We start from the raw sequence: 18,519 nt of genomic DNA on the forward strand, positions 1-18,519 counted from the left end.
CTCATCCAAGACCCTCTTAAAAACCGCCAATGAATCTGCCTCCTCCACCCTATCAGGCAACGCATTCCAGGCATCCACCGCCTCTCAGTAAAAAAGAACATACCCCTCACGTCTGCTCTGCACCTACCCCCTCTCACCTTAACTTCATGCCCTCTGGTATTACATCTCTCAATAATGGAGAAAAAGATATTGCTTGTCCACCCTATCTATGCCACTCATAATTTTATACACTTCTAACAGATCACCCCTCATCCTCCGCCGCTCCAGAGAAAAGAGCCCAAGTTTGTCCAGCCTCTCCTGATAGCACATGCAATTTTCAGGTAATCCTCCTCTGCATCCTCTCCAAAGCCTCGACATCCTTCCTCATAGTGAGGTGACCAGAATTTCACGGAATACTCTAAATGCGGCCTAACCGGAGTTTTATAGAGATGCAAACCCTTCCGTTTCTAGAGATCCCACATTCCCTGGAAGAGAGTTCAATGATATAAAAATATGAAGTCCTCCTTCCTGCACCATCTGCTTAGCCACGTGTTAAACTGCACTATCTTCCTATTTCTTGACTCACTAGCACATGGGACAGGTAGCAATTCTAAGGTCACCACCCTGGAAGTCCTGTCTTTTAAAGTCGCTCCAAACTCACTGGACTCACTTTGAAGGACCTCGTCACTTTTCCTGCTTATGTCATTGGTACCAATGCGTACCATGAAATCCTGGTAAACCTCCTCTGCACCCTCTCCAAAGCCTCCACATCCTTCCTACAACAGAACGACCAGAATTGAATGCAATACTCCAGATGCGGTCTAACCATGTTTTTTTTTCTCAAGCTGCAACATAACTTCCTGACTTTTGATCTCAGTGCCTCAACAAACAAAGGCAAGCATGCCATACGCCTTCTTTACCACCCTGTCAACTTATGCAGCCACTTTTAGGGAGCTATGGACTTGGACCCCCACATTCCTCTGTACCACAACGCTGTTAAGGGCCCTGCCATTAAATGTGTATTTTCCCTTTACAAGTGATCTCCCGAAGTACAAACACCGCACACTTGCCCGGATTAACCTCACCTGCCGTTTTTCCTCCGATATCTGCAACTGATCTATATCCCGCTGTATCATTTGAAATCTTCTACACTATCCATAGCATATCGTCCGCAACATTACTAACTCACCCATCCGCGTTTCATCTAAACACCAGAAGTTCCAGTAGGGGTGGAGTGAGTGTTGGAGGGATCCAGTGATTAAGGTAGCGAGGGATGGAGGGATAGAGGCGAAGGAGCGAGTGGGGGAGATGGTACTGAAGGAGTGAGAGGTAGGGATGGAGGTAGCGAGGGAGATCTGAGGGCAGGAGAGGTGAAGGAAGGAGTGAGGGAGGGAGCGCCAAGTCAATGATGGAGACAGAGTGTTGGAGAGAGTGAATGTGACTAAGGAGGGTGTGAGGTAGAGGCGTGAGAAGGAGAGTGACGCTGATCAGGAGGCTAGGAAGTCTCACCTTATTCCGGAAACACTTGCTCACACTATATTGCACGGCATCTCCGATCATTTCCCCATCCGGCAGCAGAGCAAAAACCAACATCCGAGCGACGGGAGCGAGATCCGGGCTGATCCGCTGCGTCAGGTAGAACGATCCCTCTGATCCTGGCGGGAGGGAGAATTAGAGTGAGATATACAGACTGATTCCCGAGTGTCTGTCCGTACACCCCCCCCCCCACAAGGCCCTCCCTCTTCCTCTCCCAGAGTCTCCTCTCCCACTGGCAGATATTCCCTCCAGGAGTCTGTCCCTCTCCCCCTCTTAGACTCCCTCCCGAGACTTTGTCCTTCCCCTCATAGACTCGGAGGGCCGAATAGCCTGTCCCCTGCTGCAAAGCTCCACGACACTCGGGGGGGGGGGGGTGTCGCTGTGGTCACCGGAGAGACCCCGCGCTCATACCGTCCGTCCCTCGTACAGAGAGAAGGATCTTCTCAAAGCTGACGATCTTCCCTTTGGACATCACCTGCGGGTGGAGGGGGAGAAAAGAGGGGTTGACATTGAGTATTGAGTACACGAGGGGCTCGGCGGAGTAGCCAGAACTTCGGGAGGTAAGTGGGGAGGGGAAAACGATGGATAAAGGACGGGAGAGAGGTGACCGAAAGGTGAGGCGATACGAGAGTACACCATCACGTCTATCTCTACTAATCCCATTTGCTTGCATTAATTAGGTCTCCCACTGTGCCCAGATCATTTACCAACCTGTCTTGATGCTTCTGACATGTTGTTCCTATTGATTTTGTCCCGCATCTTCGGCAGCTCATTCTCGACAGTAGCTACACTTCCTGTGAGAACAACTACCCCGCATATTCCCTCTAAAGCTCCTCCCTCTCACCTAGAACACACCACCTCCCGTTTTAGACAGTTCTGCAGTCGGAAACAGATTCCGATGATTTACTCAGCCTCTCGCCAATTTGTAAACCTCTATAAGGTCAGCACGCAGCCTCCTTCGCTCCAGAGAAATCAGACCCAACTTATCCAAATTAAATTTTTTAAATTTTATTTACAGCGTGGTAACAGGCCATTCCGGCCCAACGAGTTCGCTCCGCCCACTTTAAACCCATATTAACCTATCTGTACGTCTTTGGAATGTGAGAGGATACCGGGGCACCCGGTGGAAACCCACGCAGACACGGGGAGAAGCTACAAACTCCTCACAGACAGCGAAGGGAATCGAAACCCGATCGCTGGCGATGTAATAGCGTCGCGCTAACCACTATGCTACCGTGCAGCCCAAATCTCTCCTGATAGCTCAAGTGCTCCAAACCAGGTAGCAATGTGTGAATACTCTCTGCACACTCTCTGGCGTAACAACATCCTTCCTCTGGTGTGACGAGCAGAACAGCACAGCGTAGTCTTAGTGCGGCCTAACCAACTATTTGTACAAACGGAACGTGCCGTCCAACACTTGCACTGAATGCCTCGGCCGATGAAGGCAAATGTACGCCGTGTTCACCATCTTGTCTGCCTGCGTGGCCGGTGCCGAGAGAGGCAATGGGATAATGATGGGAGAATAAGGTGGAGAGCCCTTTCCTTTCAGGAGTTTGGGGTTTATAAATGGGGGGAGTTATGTTCTAGGTATACTCGGTGTTGGTTAGGTCGCACCTGGAGCACTGTGCACAGATTTAGGTCCCATTTGACAGAAGGATATCATGGCACTCGAGGCTCCGGAAAAGATTCACCAGGATAATGAGATGTTCCCGCCACCAGCGGCCAAAGAGATTGGAGCTGCATTCTGTGGAGTTCATGAGCGATCTCATGCGATCCTGAGGGAGAAGCGAGTGGGGAGATGTGCGGAGATGTCGTGTCGGTGGGAGAGTCTCCATCGGGAGGACAGGATTTCCGTGATAGGAGGGCGGACATTTACTACAGAGGTGCTGGGAACTTCTTCTCTGGGAGTGGGATCTCGGGAATTCTCGGCCCCGGAGGGTGGTGGAGGCCGGATCTCCGGGAGGCTTTGCTGAAGAGGAAGACGGATTGTTCAAAGATTGCGAAGTTGAGGGCGATGGGGGCTGGAGAAATGAGGAGGTGAGACCTGACACAGATCAGCCATGTTGATACCGAATACCGGAGCAGGCATGAGGAACCGTGACCAAGATCTGCTCATATTTACTTACGCAGGAGTGAAGGAGGGGCGAGAGGACAGATCACCGGCGGGCAGGGGACGTACCCGTGGATACCGCACTAACAGTCTCATTCAAGGACACACAATCTCACCAGTTGAAACAGCTCCAGGTCGAGAGGTTCGCTGTCGGGAAGAACCTTGATGATGTAACTGACGGGCACTTTCAGATCCGACTTGCACGGCAACTCCCTGTGATGTTTCCTAATGGAGATGAAGCTGCCGGACTTGGAGTAAAAGGGTTTGGCTCTGTGCCAGGCGTTAGAAGTGTCGGGTTTGCGAGTCGAGTGACGGAATTGGTCAGATTGGAGCTGGTGAACGGCCTGTGCAGATCAGAGCATAGAACAGCGGCCAATCGCAGACCACACCCGGACAGAGGGATATAATACTAGAAACTATCCAGGGAGCAAGACATGACAATACGTCCCAGCGTCCATCCCAAGAGAGAACAGCTCAACACATCCTTATATCCATCAGATAGAGAACAAAACACGTCCCAGTGTACATCCCGAGAGAGAACGTCAACACATCCTTATATCCATCAGAGAGAGCAAAACAACACGTCCCAGTGTCAATCCCGAGAGAGAACGTCAACACATCCCCGTGTCCATCCCGTGAGATCAAATCTCCCTCAACTCCGAGACTTACCTCGAAGTCCACTGGCTTGTCCAACCAAGTGGAGGTGTTATAGGTGAATTCAACCACCCCTCCCTCATCCGTAACCAGCTCCTGCACTCCGGAACTGAATGAATTAGAAAGATGTATGGTTGCATTTGCAAATGGTTTCCCCGTTGAATATTTCACCTTCACCTGTTGATGAAGAGAGGGGACTTGGTAGAGAAGCGGGCTGGCAGACTACAGAAGGTACACGCTCACTGTTGTGACACTACTACCGACGTTACAGCACTGTGTGTGTTAGGGAGTTTCACTCCGTGTATGTTACCCAGTGTAGGGTTTAATGCCACCGTTACTGCACTGTTTGTGCGTCGGGGAGATGCACCCTGTGTACGTTACGCCGTGTGGGGTTTAACCCCACCGTCACTGCAATGTGTGTGTGTGTGTGTCGGGGACTTTAACTCCGTGTAAGATACACTTTGTAAGTTTTAATCACACCGTTACTATACTGTGTGTGTCAGGGAGTTGCACCCTGTGTACGGTAGTACATGTGGCGTTTACTCCCATCATTACAGCGTTGTGTGTATCGGGGAGTTGCAATCTGTGTACGTTACACTGTGGAGGGTTGAATCCCACCATTATTACATTGTGTGTGTCGGGGAGTTGCACTCTGTGTACGTTACACTGTGGGATTTAATCCCACCGTTACTGCACTGTGTGTCGGGGAGATTCAATCTATGCAGTGGATGTAAAACTTGTTTATCTTAACGTTGCTTCACGTTGTATCATACTTGGAGTATTGTACCTTTCCCGTATACGGGATTCCCTTCTTGAAGTTATCATCCACCTCTTCGAAGCTTGTCTGCGTGACCTCTGAAGCAATATGGCATTCAGCCGAGCCCTCTCTCTTGGTTCCTGTGAGTGAGGTCGAGTACGTTTGCCACGGTGTGATACGTGGTGACGGGCGATACCAACGGCGCCTTGAGACAACCGGTGTTTGTCGCAGAGATGACGGTGGGTCGTGGGGTGTTAACGGGGAACGTGGTACTGCCGAAAGTGAATGAGAGAGGGAGAGAAACAAACAAAGAGTGGAGAGAAAGAGATAAAAGAATAGGGGGAGTGGGAATGAGAGAGCGACGTTAAATGAGAGCAGGAAAGAGATAGAGTGAATTGGACTTGGTTTAGTATTGTCGCATGTACCGAGGTTCAGTGAAAAACTTGTCTTGCTTACGGTGCGTACAAATCAAGATATAGTGCATCGATGTAGTACAGGGTAAAACAATACATAATGCAGAATAGAGTGTCAAAGCTACAGAGAAAGTGCAGTGCACGCAGACAATGAGGTGCAAGGCCATAACGAGGTAGATTGCGAGGTCAAGAGTCTAACTGATTGCACTTGGGAACCGTTCAATAATATAAGCGGGATTGAAACTGTCTTTGAGCCTGGTGATATGTGCTTTCGGGCTTTTGCATCTTCTGCCCGATGGAAGAGGGGAGAAGAGAGAATGTCCCGGGGTGGGTAGGGGTCTTTGACTACGTCGGCTGCTTTACTGAAGCAGCGAGGTCTAGACGGGGTCCATGGAGGGGAGGCTAGTTTCCGTGATGCATTGGGCTGTGTCCACAATTCTCTGCTGTTTCTTGCGGTCCCGGGCAGAGCAGTTGCAGTCCCAAGCCGGATAGGATGCTTTCTGCGGTGCATTGATACAATTTGGTGAGTGTTGAAGGACACATTCCAAATTTCTTTGGCCTCCTGAAGAAGTAGAGGCGCTGGTGGGTTTATTTGGCCGTGGAGTCTACGTGGTTGGACCAGGACAGGCGACTGGTGATGTACAATCCAAGGAACTTTAAGGTCTCAACCTTCTCGATCTCAGGACGGTTGATGTGGACAGGAGCGTGGGAGGGAGAAAGGGAGAAAATGGAGAAGGTATAGAGAGAGAGGAGGAAAGAGGGAGTCTGAAGGAAATACAGAGAGGGAAAGAGAAAGAGAAAAATTGTGGAAGAGGAAGAAGAGGAGAAAGTGAGGGAAGGACGTGGAAAGAGAGAACAGAAAGAGAGAGAAAGTGGGAAAGTGAGGAGGAAAAAGAGGGAGGGAAAGGGAGGAAAAGAGATAAACGGAGGAGACAACGAAAGGAACGGGAAGAGACAGAGAGAAAGAGAGACTGGTAGAGGGAGAAAAGAGAGGGGAAAGTGTGCGTGGAGGGATCGGAGAGGAGGGAGAGATGGAGGGGTAGGGACAGGATGCGGAAGAGAGCAGCCGGAGGTGCGGAAGAAGGTGTTTCCCACACCCAGCCCTGACCTGTGCCCTCTTCCTCCAGAACGAAATGTGCGTGGATAATCCGATCCCACCACCTCCGCTTGAGTTTGAATGTCGCAGTGGGCAGATGTTTGGAGAAGCAGCCATGAACATCCATCTGAGGGCGTGACACAGGGGGGAGGGGGATGGTGAAACGCAGAATCAGGAGCGGGGAGAGGACAAACTCTCTCCTTCACCACCATCCTGTCCCTAACCCCTCACATCATTCACGCCGACCTGTTATCCAATCTCCCCGTCGCTCTTTCACACACTCTCTCAAATCATATTTCCTTTTCCAACTCCCATTGGCTCTGTGTGTGTGTGGGTGTGTGTGTGTGTGTGTGTGCGTGTCTGTGTATATCTGTGTGTGTGTGTGTGTGTGCGTTTATCTGTGTGTGTGTGCCTGTGTGAGTGAGTGCATATGTGTATGTGGGTGCTTGCCTATGTATGTGTGTCTACACCTGTGTGCATATATGTGTGTATCCGTGTGTGTGTCTGTGTCTCTGAGTTTGTGTGTCCTTCTGTGTGTCTGTGTGTCGGATGTGTATATGTGTGAGTGTGCGTCTGTGTGCGTATGTATTGTGTGACGTCCGTGTGTGTGAGTGTCTATGTGTGTGAGGGTGTGTGCCTCTGTGTGTATGTGTGTCTGTGTCTCCGTGTCTGTTTGTAAGGGTGCGTCCCTGTGTGTGTGTGTGTCTTTGTGCCTGTGTGTGTGTGTCTGTGTGTCTTTGTGTGTGTGTGTCTGTGTCTCCGAGTCTGTTTGTGAGGGTGTGTCCCTGTGTGTGTGTGTGTGTGTGTGTCTGTGTGTGTCTGTGTCTGTGTGTGTGTGTCTGTGTGTGCGGGTCTGTGTGTGTCCCTGTGTGTGTGTGTGTGTCTGTGTCTGTGTCTGTGTCTGTGTCTGTGTGTCTGTGTGTGCGGGTCTGTGTGTGTCCCTGTGTGTGTGTGTGTGTGTGTGTGTGTGTGTGTGTGTGTGTGTGTGTGTGTGTGTGGGAAAGACAGGAAGAGACACCAGGTTGAAAGAGGAAGAGGAGGAGAAGAGAGAAAGAGAGAGGGGAGGCTTGGCGAGAAGAAAGGAAGTAGAGAAGTGAAGGAAAGGGAGGGGAGCAGGTGTGCGTGAGGTTGAACGAATTATTAAAGGGAAGAGGCATGGAAAGAACGTGAAAAAGCGTGAGAAATAGAAAGTGGGAGGCAAAGAGAAGACAGGCGAGAGAGGGAGAGAGAGAAGAGAGAATGAAAGGCAAAGAGTGAGGAAACGTGCTCATGAAGCAGAGCCGCTGTCTCCCATCTCCGGAGACCCGGGTTCAATCCGGACCCGACCTCCGGTGCTGTCTGTGCGGAGTCAGCACCGGGTTCCCCTTGTGACCGCGTGTGTTTTCCCCGGGAGCTTCGTTGCACCACCGCCCCCCCCCCCCCCCCCCACCACCCCTACGTCCCAGAGATGCTAGTCGGCGGGTTAACTGTGTAAATCGTTACTGGTGTGTGGGTGAGGGGCGGAATCCGGGCGGGGGTGGTGCTGATGGGAATGTGGAGAGAATGGGTTACAGGGAACATGAGGGGGGGATGCGATTGAGTGCCAGCAGAGATTGACGGGCCGAATGTTGTCAGGAAATATGGAAACTTACCTCAGTCACTCGCGTTCCCCATACCCGTGACTCCGAACACCTTTCACCTTGACATTTGTCGGTCTCCCTTCCACGGCGTCTCTCATTCCTTCTTGATCCCAATCCTCTGAGCCCCACCCGCCGGGGAACAACATTCCTCCGCCCTCTCCCAGCACAACTCCCCCCTCCGGCCGGGTCTCCTCCTCTCTGCCACCCTAGTCGAGACCTTGTGCTCTCGAAAATGACCCAGAGTACTAACCTTGCCTGTCACGACGTGACATAACCCTGGAGAAGCGGAGGAGAAAATCCGTCTCAGGCAAACTGTGCCATTAACGTGGCCCCGCATGGGTTTCCCATAGGTGTACCTACAATAATCACAGCGACAATTACTGATAGAGAGGCTCTACACCGTCTCGTCACATATGCCTAGGGTTAGACACAGGGTGAAGCTCCCTCTGCACCGTCCCGTCACACACTCCTAGAGTCAGACAGAGAGTAAAGTTCCTTCCACACCGTCCCATCACACTCTCCCGGGGTCAGACACACAGTGAAGCTCCCCCAACACTATCCCATCACACTCTCTGGGGGTCAGGCACTGAGTGAAAATCCCCCCGCACCGTCCCATCACACACTCCCGGGGTCAGACACACAGTGAAGCTCCCTCCGCACCGTCCCGTCACACACACCCGGGGTCAGACACAGAGTGAAACTCCCTCTACACGGTCCAGTCACACAATCTCAGGGTTAGGTATTGATTGAAGCTCCATCTGCACTGTCCTGTCACAGACCTGTGTCATCTGCATCGGGCTCAAAGTTGGAATAAGACCGATATTTACCTGCCGCACACTTTGACAGGAATCGTTTTGTCCAGGATTGTGATCAATTCTGGAAGATGAACGTTCAGTTCAAACTTCGGCAGCACTGCAAGACACGTGGAGATTCTCAGTGACAGCTCCCTGCTCCCCCTTCATCTTCCATGCCGATACACAGAACCACCAACCATGTCGGCTTATTGCCCGATCCCTCTAGAGTCCTCCCTCCATCCGGATGCCTGCTACCTCTCCCCTCTCCCAAACTTGCATATTCCCCTCACTCATCCACCTCCGGCCTCCCGAATCCCATCCACGGCTGCTCGGCCCGAGATCCTTGGTCGCTGCATTGTCGCATGGATGGGGAGGCTTTGGAGATGATGCAGAGCAGTTTCACCCGGATATTACATGGAAGATAGAACACTACAACATAGTACAGGCCCTTCGGCCCACAATGTTTTGCCGACATTTTATCCTGCTCTAACATCTATCTAACCCTTCCCTCCCACAGGGCCCTCCATTTCTCTATCATTCATGTGTCTGTCTAAGAGACTCTTAAATGTCCCTGATGTATCTGCCCCCACCACCTCTGCCGGCAGTGCGTTCCACGCACCCACCACTCCCTGTGTAAAAAACTTACCCCTGACGTCCCCCTTATACCTTCCTCCAATCACCTTAAAATTATGTCCCCTCGTGTGAGCCATTGTCGCCCTGGGAAAAAGTCTCTGACTGTCCACTCGATCTGTGCCTCTTGTACACCTCTATAAGGTCACCTCTCATCCTTCTCCTCTCCAAAGAGAAAAGCCCCAGCTCGCCCAACCTATACTCTTAAGACATGCTCTCCAATCCAGGCGGCATCCTAGTAAATCTCCTCTGCACCCTCTCTAAAGCTTCCACATCCTTCCTATAATGAGGCGACCAGAACTGAACACAATACTCCAAGTGTGGTCTGACCAGAGCTGCAACATCACCTCGTGGCTCTTGAACTTAATCCCCCGACTAACGAAGGCCAACACACCGTACGCCTTCCTAACAACCCTATCGACCTGCTCGGCAACCTTGAGGGATCTATGGACGAGAGGGTGTTGCCTGAATTGGAGTGAATAAGCTCTAAGGAGAGGTTGCATCAACGTGAATTGTTTTCTCTGGACCGTCGGAGGCTGAGGGGAGACCTGATAGAGGTTTATGAATCATGAAAGGAGTAGTTAGACTGGCTAATCGGAGTTTCTTGTCAGGGTGAAGATGTCGAAGTACGGAGGGAAGAGGTTGAAGGTGAAAGGCGCGAGTTTAAAGGAGGAAATCTGTTTTGCCCCCAGAGGGGTGGGTGACTGAAACGGGCTGACATGGGAAGGGGTGGACGTAGAGGAGGTGAGGTGAGGGTAGGCGAGGGCGGTAACGGCTGGGAGGTGATAGGTGGAGATACAGGGCTGAAGAACATGGAATATGATAGGGGAGGACGGTGGAGCATGTAATAAAGGGAGAGGTGGGGAGGGCGACCGTGTGGACGATAGGCAGGTGGAAAGGCAACAGTTGGCCGAGAGGAAAGGCACAGGGTAATGGGGGCCAGTTGGATCCGGGGCAGACAAAAAAAATGGTGCATCTTCTATGAACCGGTCTCAAAGCACTATCACCCTCGCTTAAACGAAGATCATAGAATCATAGATCATAGAACAGTACAGCACAATACAGGCCCTTCGGCCCACAATGTTGTGCCGACCTTTAAACCTCGCCTAAGACTATCTAACCCCTTCCTACCACATATCCCTCTATTTTAAAGTCCTCCATATGCTAATCTAGCAATCTCTTGAATTTGACCAATGTACCTGCCTTCACCACCGCCCCAGGCATCGCAATCCATGGCCCGACCACCCTCTGGGTGAAAGAACCTTCCTCTGATATCTCCCTTGAACTTCCCACCCATTACTTTAAAGCCATGCCCTCTTGTGTTGAGCATTGGTGCCCTGGGAAAGAGGCGCTGGCTGTCCACTCTATCTATTCCTCTTAATATTTTGTACACCTCTATCATGTCTCCTCTCATCCTCCTCCTCTCCAATGAGTAAAGCTCTAGCTCCCTTAGTCTCTCTCATAATCCATACTCTCCAATCCAGGCAGCATCCTGGTAAATCTCCTCTGCACCCTTTCCAACACTCCACATACTTCCTATAATGAGGAAACCAGAACTGGACACAGTGTGGTCCAACTAGAGTTTTGTAGAGCTGCATCATTACCTCATGCCGTCCGCAATGCTTCACACGGGGGCTCAACAATGGCCTTTGTAACTTAAGTACCCTCTCTGCGTGTACGGCGGGTCCAGAAGGTTAGATCACATGGGATGCAGGGTAAGCGAGACAATTGGATACAACGTTGGCTTGGTGGGAGAAGCCAGAGAGAGGTGGTTGTGTTTTTTTGCAGATTGGAGATCTGTGACCAGTCTGCCGTCGGGATCTGTGCCCTTTCTCCTGTTGTTTGTCACAGATAATAATGATCTGGGTGAGAACATAGGTGACGCGGTCAGCAAGTTCGTGGATGACGCTGGCATTGGTGGTGTGGCAGACGGCGAAGAGGGTGGTCTATGGTCAACTGGGAAATTGGGCCAAGGAATGGAGGATGAAGTTTAACTTTGACCACTGCGAAGTGTTGCATTTTGGGAAGGTAAACCAGGAGCGGACTTACACAGGACAGATACAGTACATGGAGGGTAAAGGGTTAGAGGGATATGGGCTAAACGCTGGCAAGTGCGCCCTCTCACCTTAAACCTCTGCCCTCCAGCATTTGACGTTTCTACCCTGGGAAACTGATTCCGACTGTTTACTCTATCTACGCGTCTCAAAATTCTATAAACTTCTATCAGGTCTGCCCTCAGCCTCCCCCGCTCCAGAAGAAAACAATATAAATTTATCCAACCCCTCTTTATAGCTAATCCAGGAGAATCTTGGTTAACCTCTTGTGAACACGCCCTCCTCTCTCTCTCTCTCTCTCTTTCTCTCTCTCTCTCTCTCTCTCTCTCTCTCACACACACACACACACACACACACACACACACACACACACACACACACACATACACACACACCACACACATACACACACCACACACCACACACATACACACACCACCCACCACACACATACACACACACCACACACGTAACACACACACCACACACACATACACACACACATACAATACACCACACACACGCACCACACACACACCACATACACACATTAACACCACACACACACATATACGCACCACACACACACACACACATACACACACACTAACACACCACACACACATACACACACATTAAGTACACATACACACACCACACACACATATACACACACAAATCACAGATATACACACATACAGATACACACACACACACCAAGCCTCCGCACCTTCACGTCATGGGAAATGCACGCAATACTCTAAGTGCAGCCTGACCAAAGTTTTGGAATTGAAGCACATCCTCCCGACTGTTGTGGGGAGGGGAACGCAGCGAGTGGATGGTGATCCGGGACAATTGCTGTGTCGTCTGCACTGTATAACATCGCATAACGTTCTGAGAGTTGCAGGGAGGAGATCGCAGTGACTAGGACGATTTCCGTGACCCAGCGCCGGATAACTGAAGCATAACCTCCCGGCTGCGAGCTGAAGATGGTCCCAGCCTCCTCACGATGAATGCCAACATTCTGACAGCTTTCCGAATTTCCCGCTATTTCTGAGCCCATTGCTGATTCCCTGCACCGGCAGAATCCCAGGACGTTGCGGATAGGGTCTGACCAGGGGGAGAGCTCCTAATGGGAAGGGCGAGTCGCTGCCAGTACTCACCGTATTCCTCAACACTGAAACTGTGTTCGATCTTGCCGCAGGATTTCTCCACCCGGATCTCGTACGTTCCCATCGGGGTTTCAGAGATCAGGTCGAAGCTCAGGTCCACTATTCCCTGCCTGCCCTCCACATCCCTCCACTGGCCAATCCGATTCTGCTGAGGGTCCTGAGGGAAAAACATCCTTGGAAGTTCAATGCCCCCCCTCTCTCTCTTCCTCCGCTGTCTCTGTATCTGCAGTTCTTTATCTTTTGCTCTTTCTTTGTGTACCCCTCTCTCTTCTTGGCTCACCATCCCTCTCTCCCTCCCTCCCTCCCTCTCTCTCTATGTCTCTTTTTACGTCTCCCTTCTGTCTCCCTCCCTCTCTCTCTGTTTGTCTCTCTTTGCCTCTCTCCCTCTGACTATCTATCTCTCTCTCTGTCACTCTACCTCTCACTCTCCCGCACTCATTATTTCTCCGTCTATACTCTGCCTCTCTCACTCTGCCTCTCTCTTTCTCTCCCTCTCCCCCTCTCCGTCTTACAATCTCTCCGGAGCAGCTTTCCCAAGGACTTGCAAAGTTCTATCAGGCAAGAGATGTGCTCGGAGCAAAGGCAGATTCCAGCTCCAGTTAATGACCTGGCGCTCTGATGAACGGTGGGTGAGGAAAGACAAGGGAGAGAATTCATTCCATGCCCCTTGTAACCATCCCGCCTCGCTGCACCTCCCACGGTGCGGCCATGCCTCCTAACCGCCCATCTCAACGTGCGACGCTCCCTCAGTATCCCTGCTGGATTGTATTGCTCCCGCCTCACCTCCCCTCCAAAACGTGGTGCTCCCTCCTCAACGCCCCACCGAAACGCGGTGCTCCCTCCTCACCGACCCTCTGGCACCAGCGCAGCCAACATTGGTCTCAAATGGTCCGGTTTTGGCCAGGACTTGCCTGGGTTTGCACCGATTTGGCCTGGATTTCCCCTGCTGGCTCACATTTCAGGCTTCCGGTCCCTACAGCGGTCGTCCTTTCGTCCAAATGGGCGCACTTTCTCTCAGGGAAACGAAAGACCCCCCCCCCCCCCCGTGTCCGGCCCACCGGACCCAGTGTTCAGTGAAGGAACCAGGAACCCGTGTGCAATCCCAGCGCCGTCAGGCCTGGCTGGGAGCACTGTCACAGGCATGGCCCTGGTCCTGCCTTCCTCCCGGGGTTTCGGGACATTCTCCTGGACCAGAAAGCATTCCCCGAATCTCGGTCGTGGGGACACGGTGCGGTCGCGGCCTGCAGCCGATCGATGGGACTCACCAAGAGCGTTATCAGCGGGTACTGGCAGAGAGAAGGAGAAGAGAGGCCCAGTTAGTGGGGAGCACACGGCGCCCTCGGCTCCCGCCCGACGGTTCACCACGTCCTAAGGGAGCAGGGAGACCAGTTCAGCGGGCAGACCTTGCCCGCGGGGAGGAGGGAGAACGGGCCACCTGGAGACCAGGCCCACGGTGAGGAGAGATGCCGTGCCACGGGGACTTCTAGCCTAACAGGCGGAGGGAGTCGGGTCTAAGTCAGGAGGGTCCCACCGTGCGACGGCCATTGGGAACGAGGGAGATCAGACCCACGCGGAAAGCAGGTACACGGGGGAGGTGGGGCGCGGAGTGAGTCCGACACCAAGGAGGGCGGAAGGCGGGGTTCTGGCGGGAACGGGAGAGGGGTGGAGGGAGCGAGGGTGGATCAGGTAAGGCAAGGGGAGGGTGAGTAGGAGGGGTGGGGGAGAGCAGAACTGGAGGGATGGGGCATTGGCTGCGATTATTGGGCAGGGCAGAGGGATGGACTGGGGGAGAAACAGGGACCGAGGGAGAGAGAGTGAGGGAGGGCAAACAGACGGACATGGGGAGGTTGGGTTGAGGCTGTGAAGGCGTGTCTGAGCGAACAGTACGGAGACCTGAATGTTTCGTGTGGAAATGTGCTTGCAGAGAGGGAGTGAGGGTTATCGCTGGGAAGGACGGAGGGATGGAGGAAGCGGTAGGGAGAGAGGAAGGGGAGAGATTGGGGAATTGCGAAAGGAAAGGCTGGTAAAGCGGGGGGGTGGGGTTTCTCGAGGAGGGAAGCCTGGGAGGTGTGAGAAGAGGGGCAGAGGACTGGAAGGGGAGGAGTCAGTGAACGAACCAATAGACGGGGCCGTTCGGCCCGTCGACTCCGTGCTGATCATCAGGGTGGCGCCTGTAAGGTTATGGAGGGGCATAGAGGGATGCGGAAAGTGACGAGCGAAAGGGGAGGTTGTCGTATGGAAGTGGTGGTGGGACGTGTGGTTGGGAAGGGTGGACGGAGAGGAGGGGCGAAGGGGTAGCGAACGCGCACTCACCGTCTCGTTCGACGGGCGGAAATCCTGGGTCAACGTCACGATCCGGAATCGCACTGGAGGACGAGACGCACAGTCAGATCTCAAAGGCACAGTCAAACCATCCTGCCGGGGCACCGGAGGTCACGAACACCCCCCCCCCCCCCATACAGCGAGAGCAGGAGGTCAGGTACGGATTGACCTTCAGGAAACTGAGGTCAGTCCCTCAAGAGGTTAAGATCGTGACAGGAAGGAAGGAAGGGGTTCAGCCCTCTCATTCCGGCCTGTTACAGGGGGGCAGGATACGCTGTCACATCTCAGGTGGGTATCAAGGGATATGGGGATAAGACCGGAAATTGGGGCTAGATAGGAATAGTTTTAGTTTATCTCATGAAGCAGACTCTATGGGCCGAATGGCCTTTTCTGCTCCTTGTCTTGTGATCTTGTGAGTTGTACAAGATGTTGGTGAGGCCGTATTTGGAATATTGTGTTCAGTTTTGGTCGCCCTGCTATAGGAAAGATGCCATTACGCTGGAAAGAGTGCAGAAGAGATTTAGGTTTAACATAATTATGGATAAGGATAGGACTGGTCCAAAGGTTGATATTCAAAATAGTAGGAAGATCAATTTTGAAGGCATCAGGAGGGATCTGGCAGGCGTACATTGGGAGAGGTTGTTTTCCGGCAAAGAGATACTTGGTAAGTGGGAGGCCTTCAAAAGTGAAATATTGAGAATACAGAATCGTTATGTTCCTGTTAGAGTTAAAGGCAAGACTAACAGGTTTAGGGAACCTTAGTTATCGAGGGATATTGAGGTTCTGGTAAAGAGTAAGAGGGAGGCGCATATCAGGTACAGGCAGTTAGGATCAAATGAGACACTTGACGAGTATAAGAAATGCAAGAGATCACTTAAGAGACAAAGCAGGAAGACCAAAAGAGGACACGAGGTTTTCTGGCAAACAAGGTGAAAGAGAATCCCAAGGGTTTCTATGGCTGTATTAAGAGCAAAAGGGTGGCAAGGGATAAATTGCTTCTCTTGAAGATCAGCGTGGACATCTATGCGTGGAGCCGAGAGAGATGGGGGAATACCGTAAATAAACTTTCGGTGTCTGTGTCTGTATTTACTCGAGAGAGATGGGGGAATACCTTAAATAAACTTTCTGTGTCTGTGTCTGTATTTACTCGAGAGACAAACTCGAGAGTCGATACAAGTGAGTGAAAAAGTGTAGTGAGGTCATGGACCGTATTCGGATTACAAAAGAGCAGGTTCTTGCTGACTTGAGGCGAAGTAGGGTGGATAGATCCCCAGAGCCTGGCGTGGTGTCCTCTCGGACCTTGTGGGAGGCTAGTGCAGAAATTGCAGGGGCCCTGGCAGAGATATTTAAAACGTCCTTCGTCACGGGTGAGGTGCCGGAGGACTGGAGGTTAGCTCATGTTGTTCAGTTGTTTAAGAAAGGCTCCAGGAATAAGCCAAGAAATTATTGGCCGGTGAGCCTGACGTCAGTCGTGGGTAAATTATTGGAAGGTATTCTGAGGGACAGGATATATAACTGTTTGGATAGAAAGGGCCTGATTAGGGACGGTCAATTTGGCTTTGGACGTGGCAGGTCATGTCTAACCAATCTAATAGAGTTTTTCGAGGAGGTGACCAGGACGGTTGATGAAGGGAAGGTGGTGGACGTCGTCTACATGGACTTTAGCAAAGCAGTTGACAAAGTCCTGCATGGGAGGCTGCTCCAGAAGCTTGGCATTCAGGATGAAGTCGTCAATTGGATTCAACGTTGGTTTAGCGGGAGAAGCCAGAGAGTGGTAGCAAATGGTTGTCTCTCTGACTGGAGGCCTGTGACTAGTGGTGCGTCGCAGGAATCGGTGCTGGGACCAGTGTTGTTTATCATCTATACTAATGACTGAGATGATAATGTGGTAAACTGGATCACCAAATTTGCGGATGACACTAAGATTGGGGGCGTAGTGGAGAGCGAGGAAGGCTATCAAAGTTTGCAGCGTGATCTTGACCGGCTGGGAAAATGGGCTGAGAAATGACAGATGGAACTTAATGCAGACAAGTGTGAGGTGATGCACTTTGGGAGGACAAACCGGGGTAAGGCTTACACAGTGAATGGTCGGGCACTGAGGTGTGCGGTAGAACAAAGGGACCTGGGAATACAGATAGAGTCAGAAAGAGAGCTTTTGGCACATTGGCCTTCATAAATCTGGCATTGAGTACAGGAGTTAGGATGTCATGCTTAAGTTGTATAAGACGTGGTGAGGCCAAACTTATAAAGTATTGTGTGCAGTTCGGGTCACCTACCTAGAGGAAGGATATCAATAAGCTTGAAAGGGTGCAGAGAAAGTTTACAAGGATGTTGCCGGGACCTGAGGACCTGAGTTATAGGAATAGGTTCAATAGGTTAGAGCTTTATTCCCTGGATCTTATTGAGTTACAAAATTATGAGGTGTATAGACAGGGCGAATGCATGCAGGCTTTTCCCCCCAGGTTTGGTGAGACCAGAACTAGAGGTCATATGTTTAGGGTGAAAGGTGAAATATTTAAGCGGTAGCTGAGGGGGAACTACTTCGCTCAGAGGGTGGTGCGAGTGTGGATCGAGCTGCCACCAGAAGTGGTAGATTCGGGCTCAACTGCAACATTTAAGAGAAGTTTAGATAGGTAGATGGATGGCAGAGGTTTGGAAGGATTTGGTCCGGGTGCAGGTTGGTGGAACAAGGAGGAAGATCAGGTGGCATGGACTAGATGGGCCGAAGGGCCTATTTCTGTGCTGAAGTACTCTGTGACTCTATGACGAGACACAAGAGACTGAGGGATCTGGAGCAATACACAAAGTAGCTGAAGGAACTCGGCGGGTCAGGCAGCATCCATGGAGGAGAATGGACAGTCGACGTTTTGGGTCGAGACCCTTCTTCAGAACTGGCTTATGAGATTTACGAGGATATTGCTGGGACTCGAGGAGGTTGAGCAGGTTGGTACTTTACTCATTGGAGCGTAGGAGACGGAGTGGTGATCTTATGGAGGTGTGTAAAACCACGAGGGGCACAGATAGGGTGAATGGACACACTTCTTTCCCCAGGGTTGGGGAACCAAAAACTAGAGGGCGTAGTTTAAGATGAAAGGGGGAGAGATTGAAAGGGGGCAACTTTTTCACCCAGAGGGTGCTCAGTACGTGGAACGAGCTGCCAGAGGAAGTGGTTGAGGCAGGCACATTAACAACGTTTAAAAGATACTTGGGCAGGTACACGGATAGGAAAGGTATAGAGGGATATGGGTCAAACGCGGGCAAATGGGACTGGCGGATATGGGAATATGTTCCGGCAGGGACTGATTGGGTCGATGGTCCTGTTTCCGTGCTGTGTGACGCTATGAAAAGGTACAGATGAGCCTTCCTAAATCACTGCTCTCCTT

The 18,519-nt window shown here is 51.6% G+C and overlaps 1 protein-coding gene across 1 annotated transcript in view; it reads right to left on the minus strand.

Annotated features, from left to right (window-relative positions):
* Positions 1 to 18,519, minus strand: part of LOC127566828 (alpha-2-macroglobulin-like) — a 69,466-nt gene that overhangs the window by 36,392 nt on the left and 14,555 nt on the right. The window contains 11 exon segments of the mRNA XM_052009331.1: positions 1,489 to 1,634; positions 1,927 to 1,990; positions 3,742 to 3,969; positions 4,295 to 4,456; positions 5,067 to 5,176; positions 6,558 to 6,672; positions 8,415 to 8,520; positions 8,992 to 9,076; positions 12,806 to 12,971; positions 14,080 to 14,100; positions 15,128 to 15,180. Coding sequence (XP_051865291.1) covers positions 1,489 to 1,634; positions 1,927 to 1,990; positions 3,742 to 3,969; positions 4,295 to 4,456; positions 5,067 to 5,176; positions 6,558 to 6,672; positions 8,415 to 8,520; positions 8,992 to 9,076; positions 12,806 to 12,971; positions 14,080 to 14,100; positions 15,128 to 15,180 — 1,256 coding nt within the window.

Source organism: Pristis pectinata, chromosome 46, assembly GCF_009764475.1.
Source record: "Pristis pectinata isolate sPriPec2 chromosome 46, sPriPec2.1.pri, whole genome shotgun sequence".
NCBI classification, from domain to species: Eukaryota; Metazoa; Chordata; class Chondrichthyes; order Rhinopristiformes; family Pristidae; genus Pristis; species Pristis pectinata.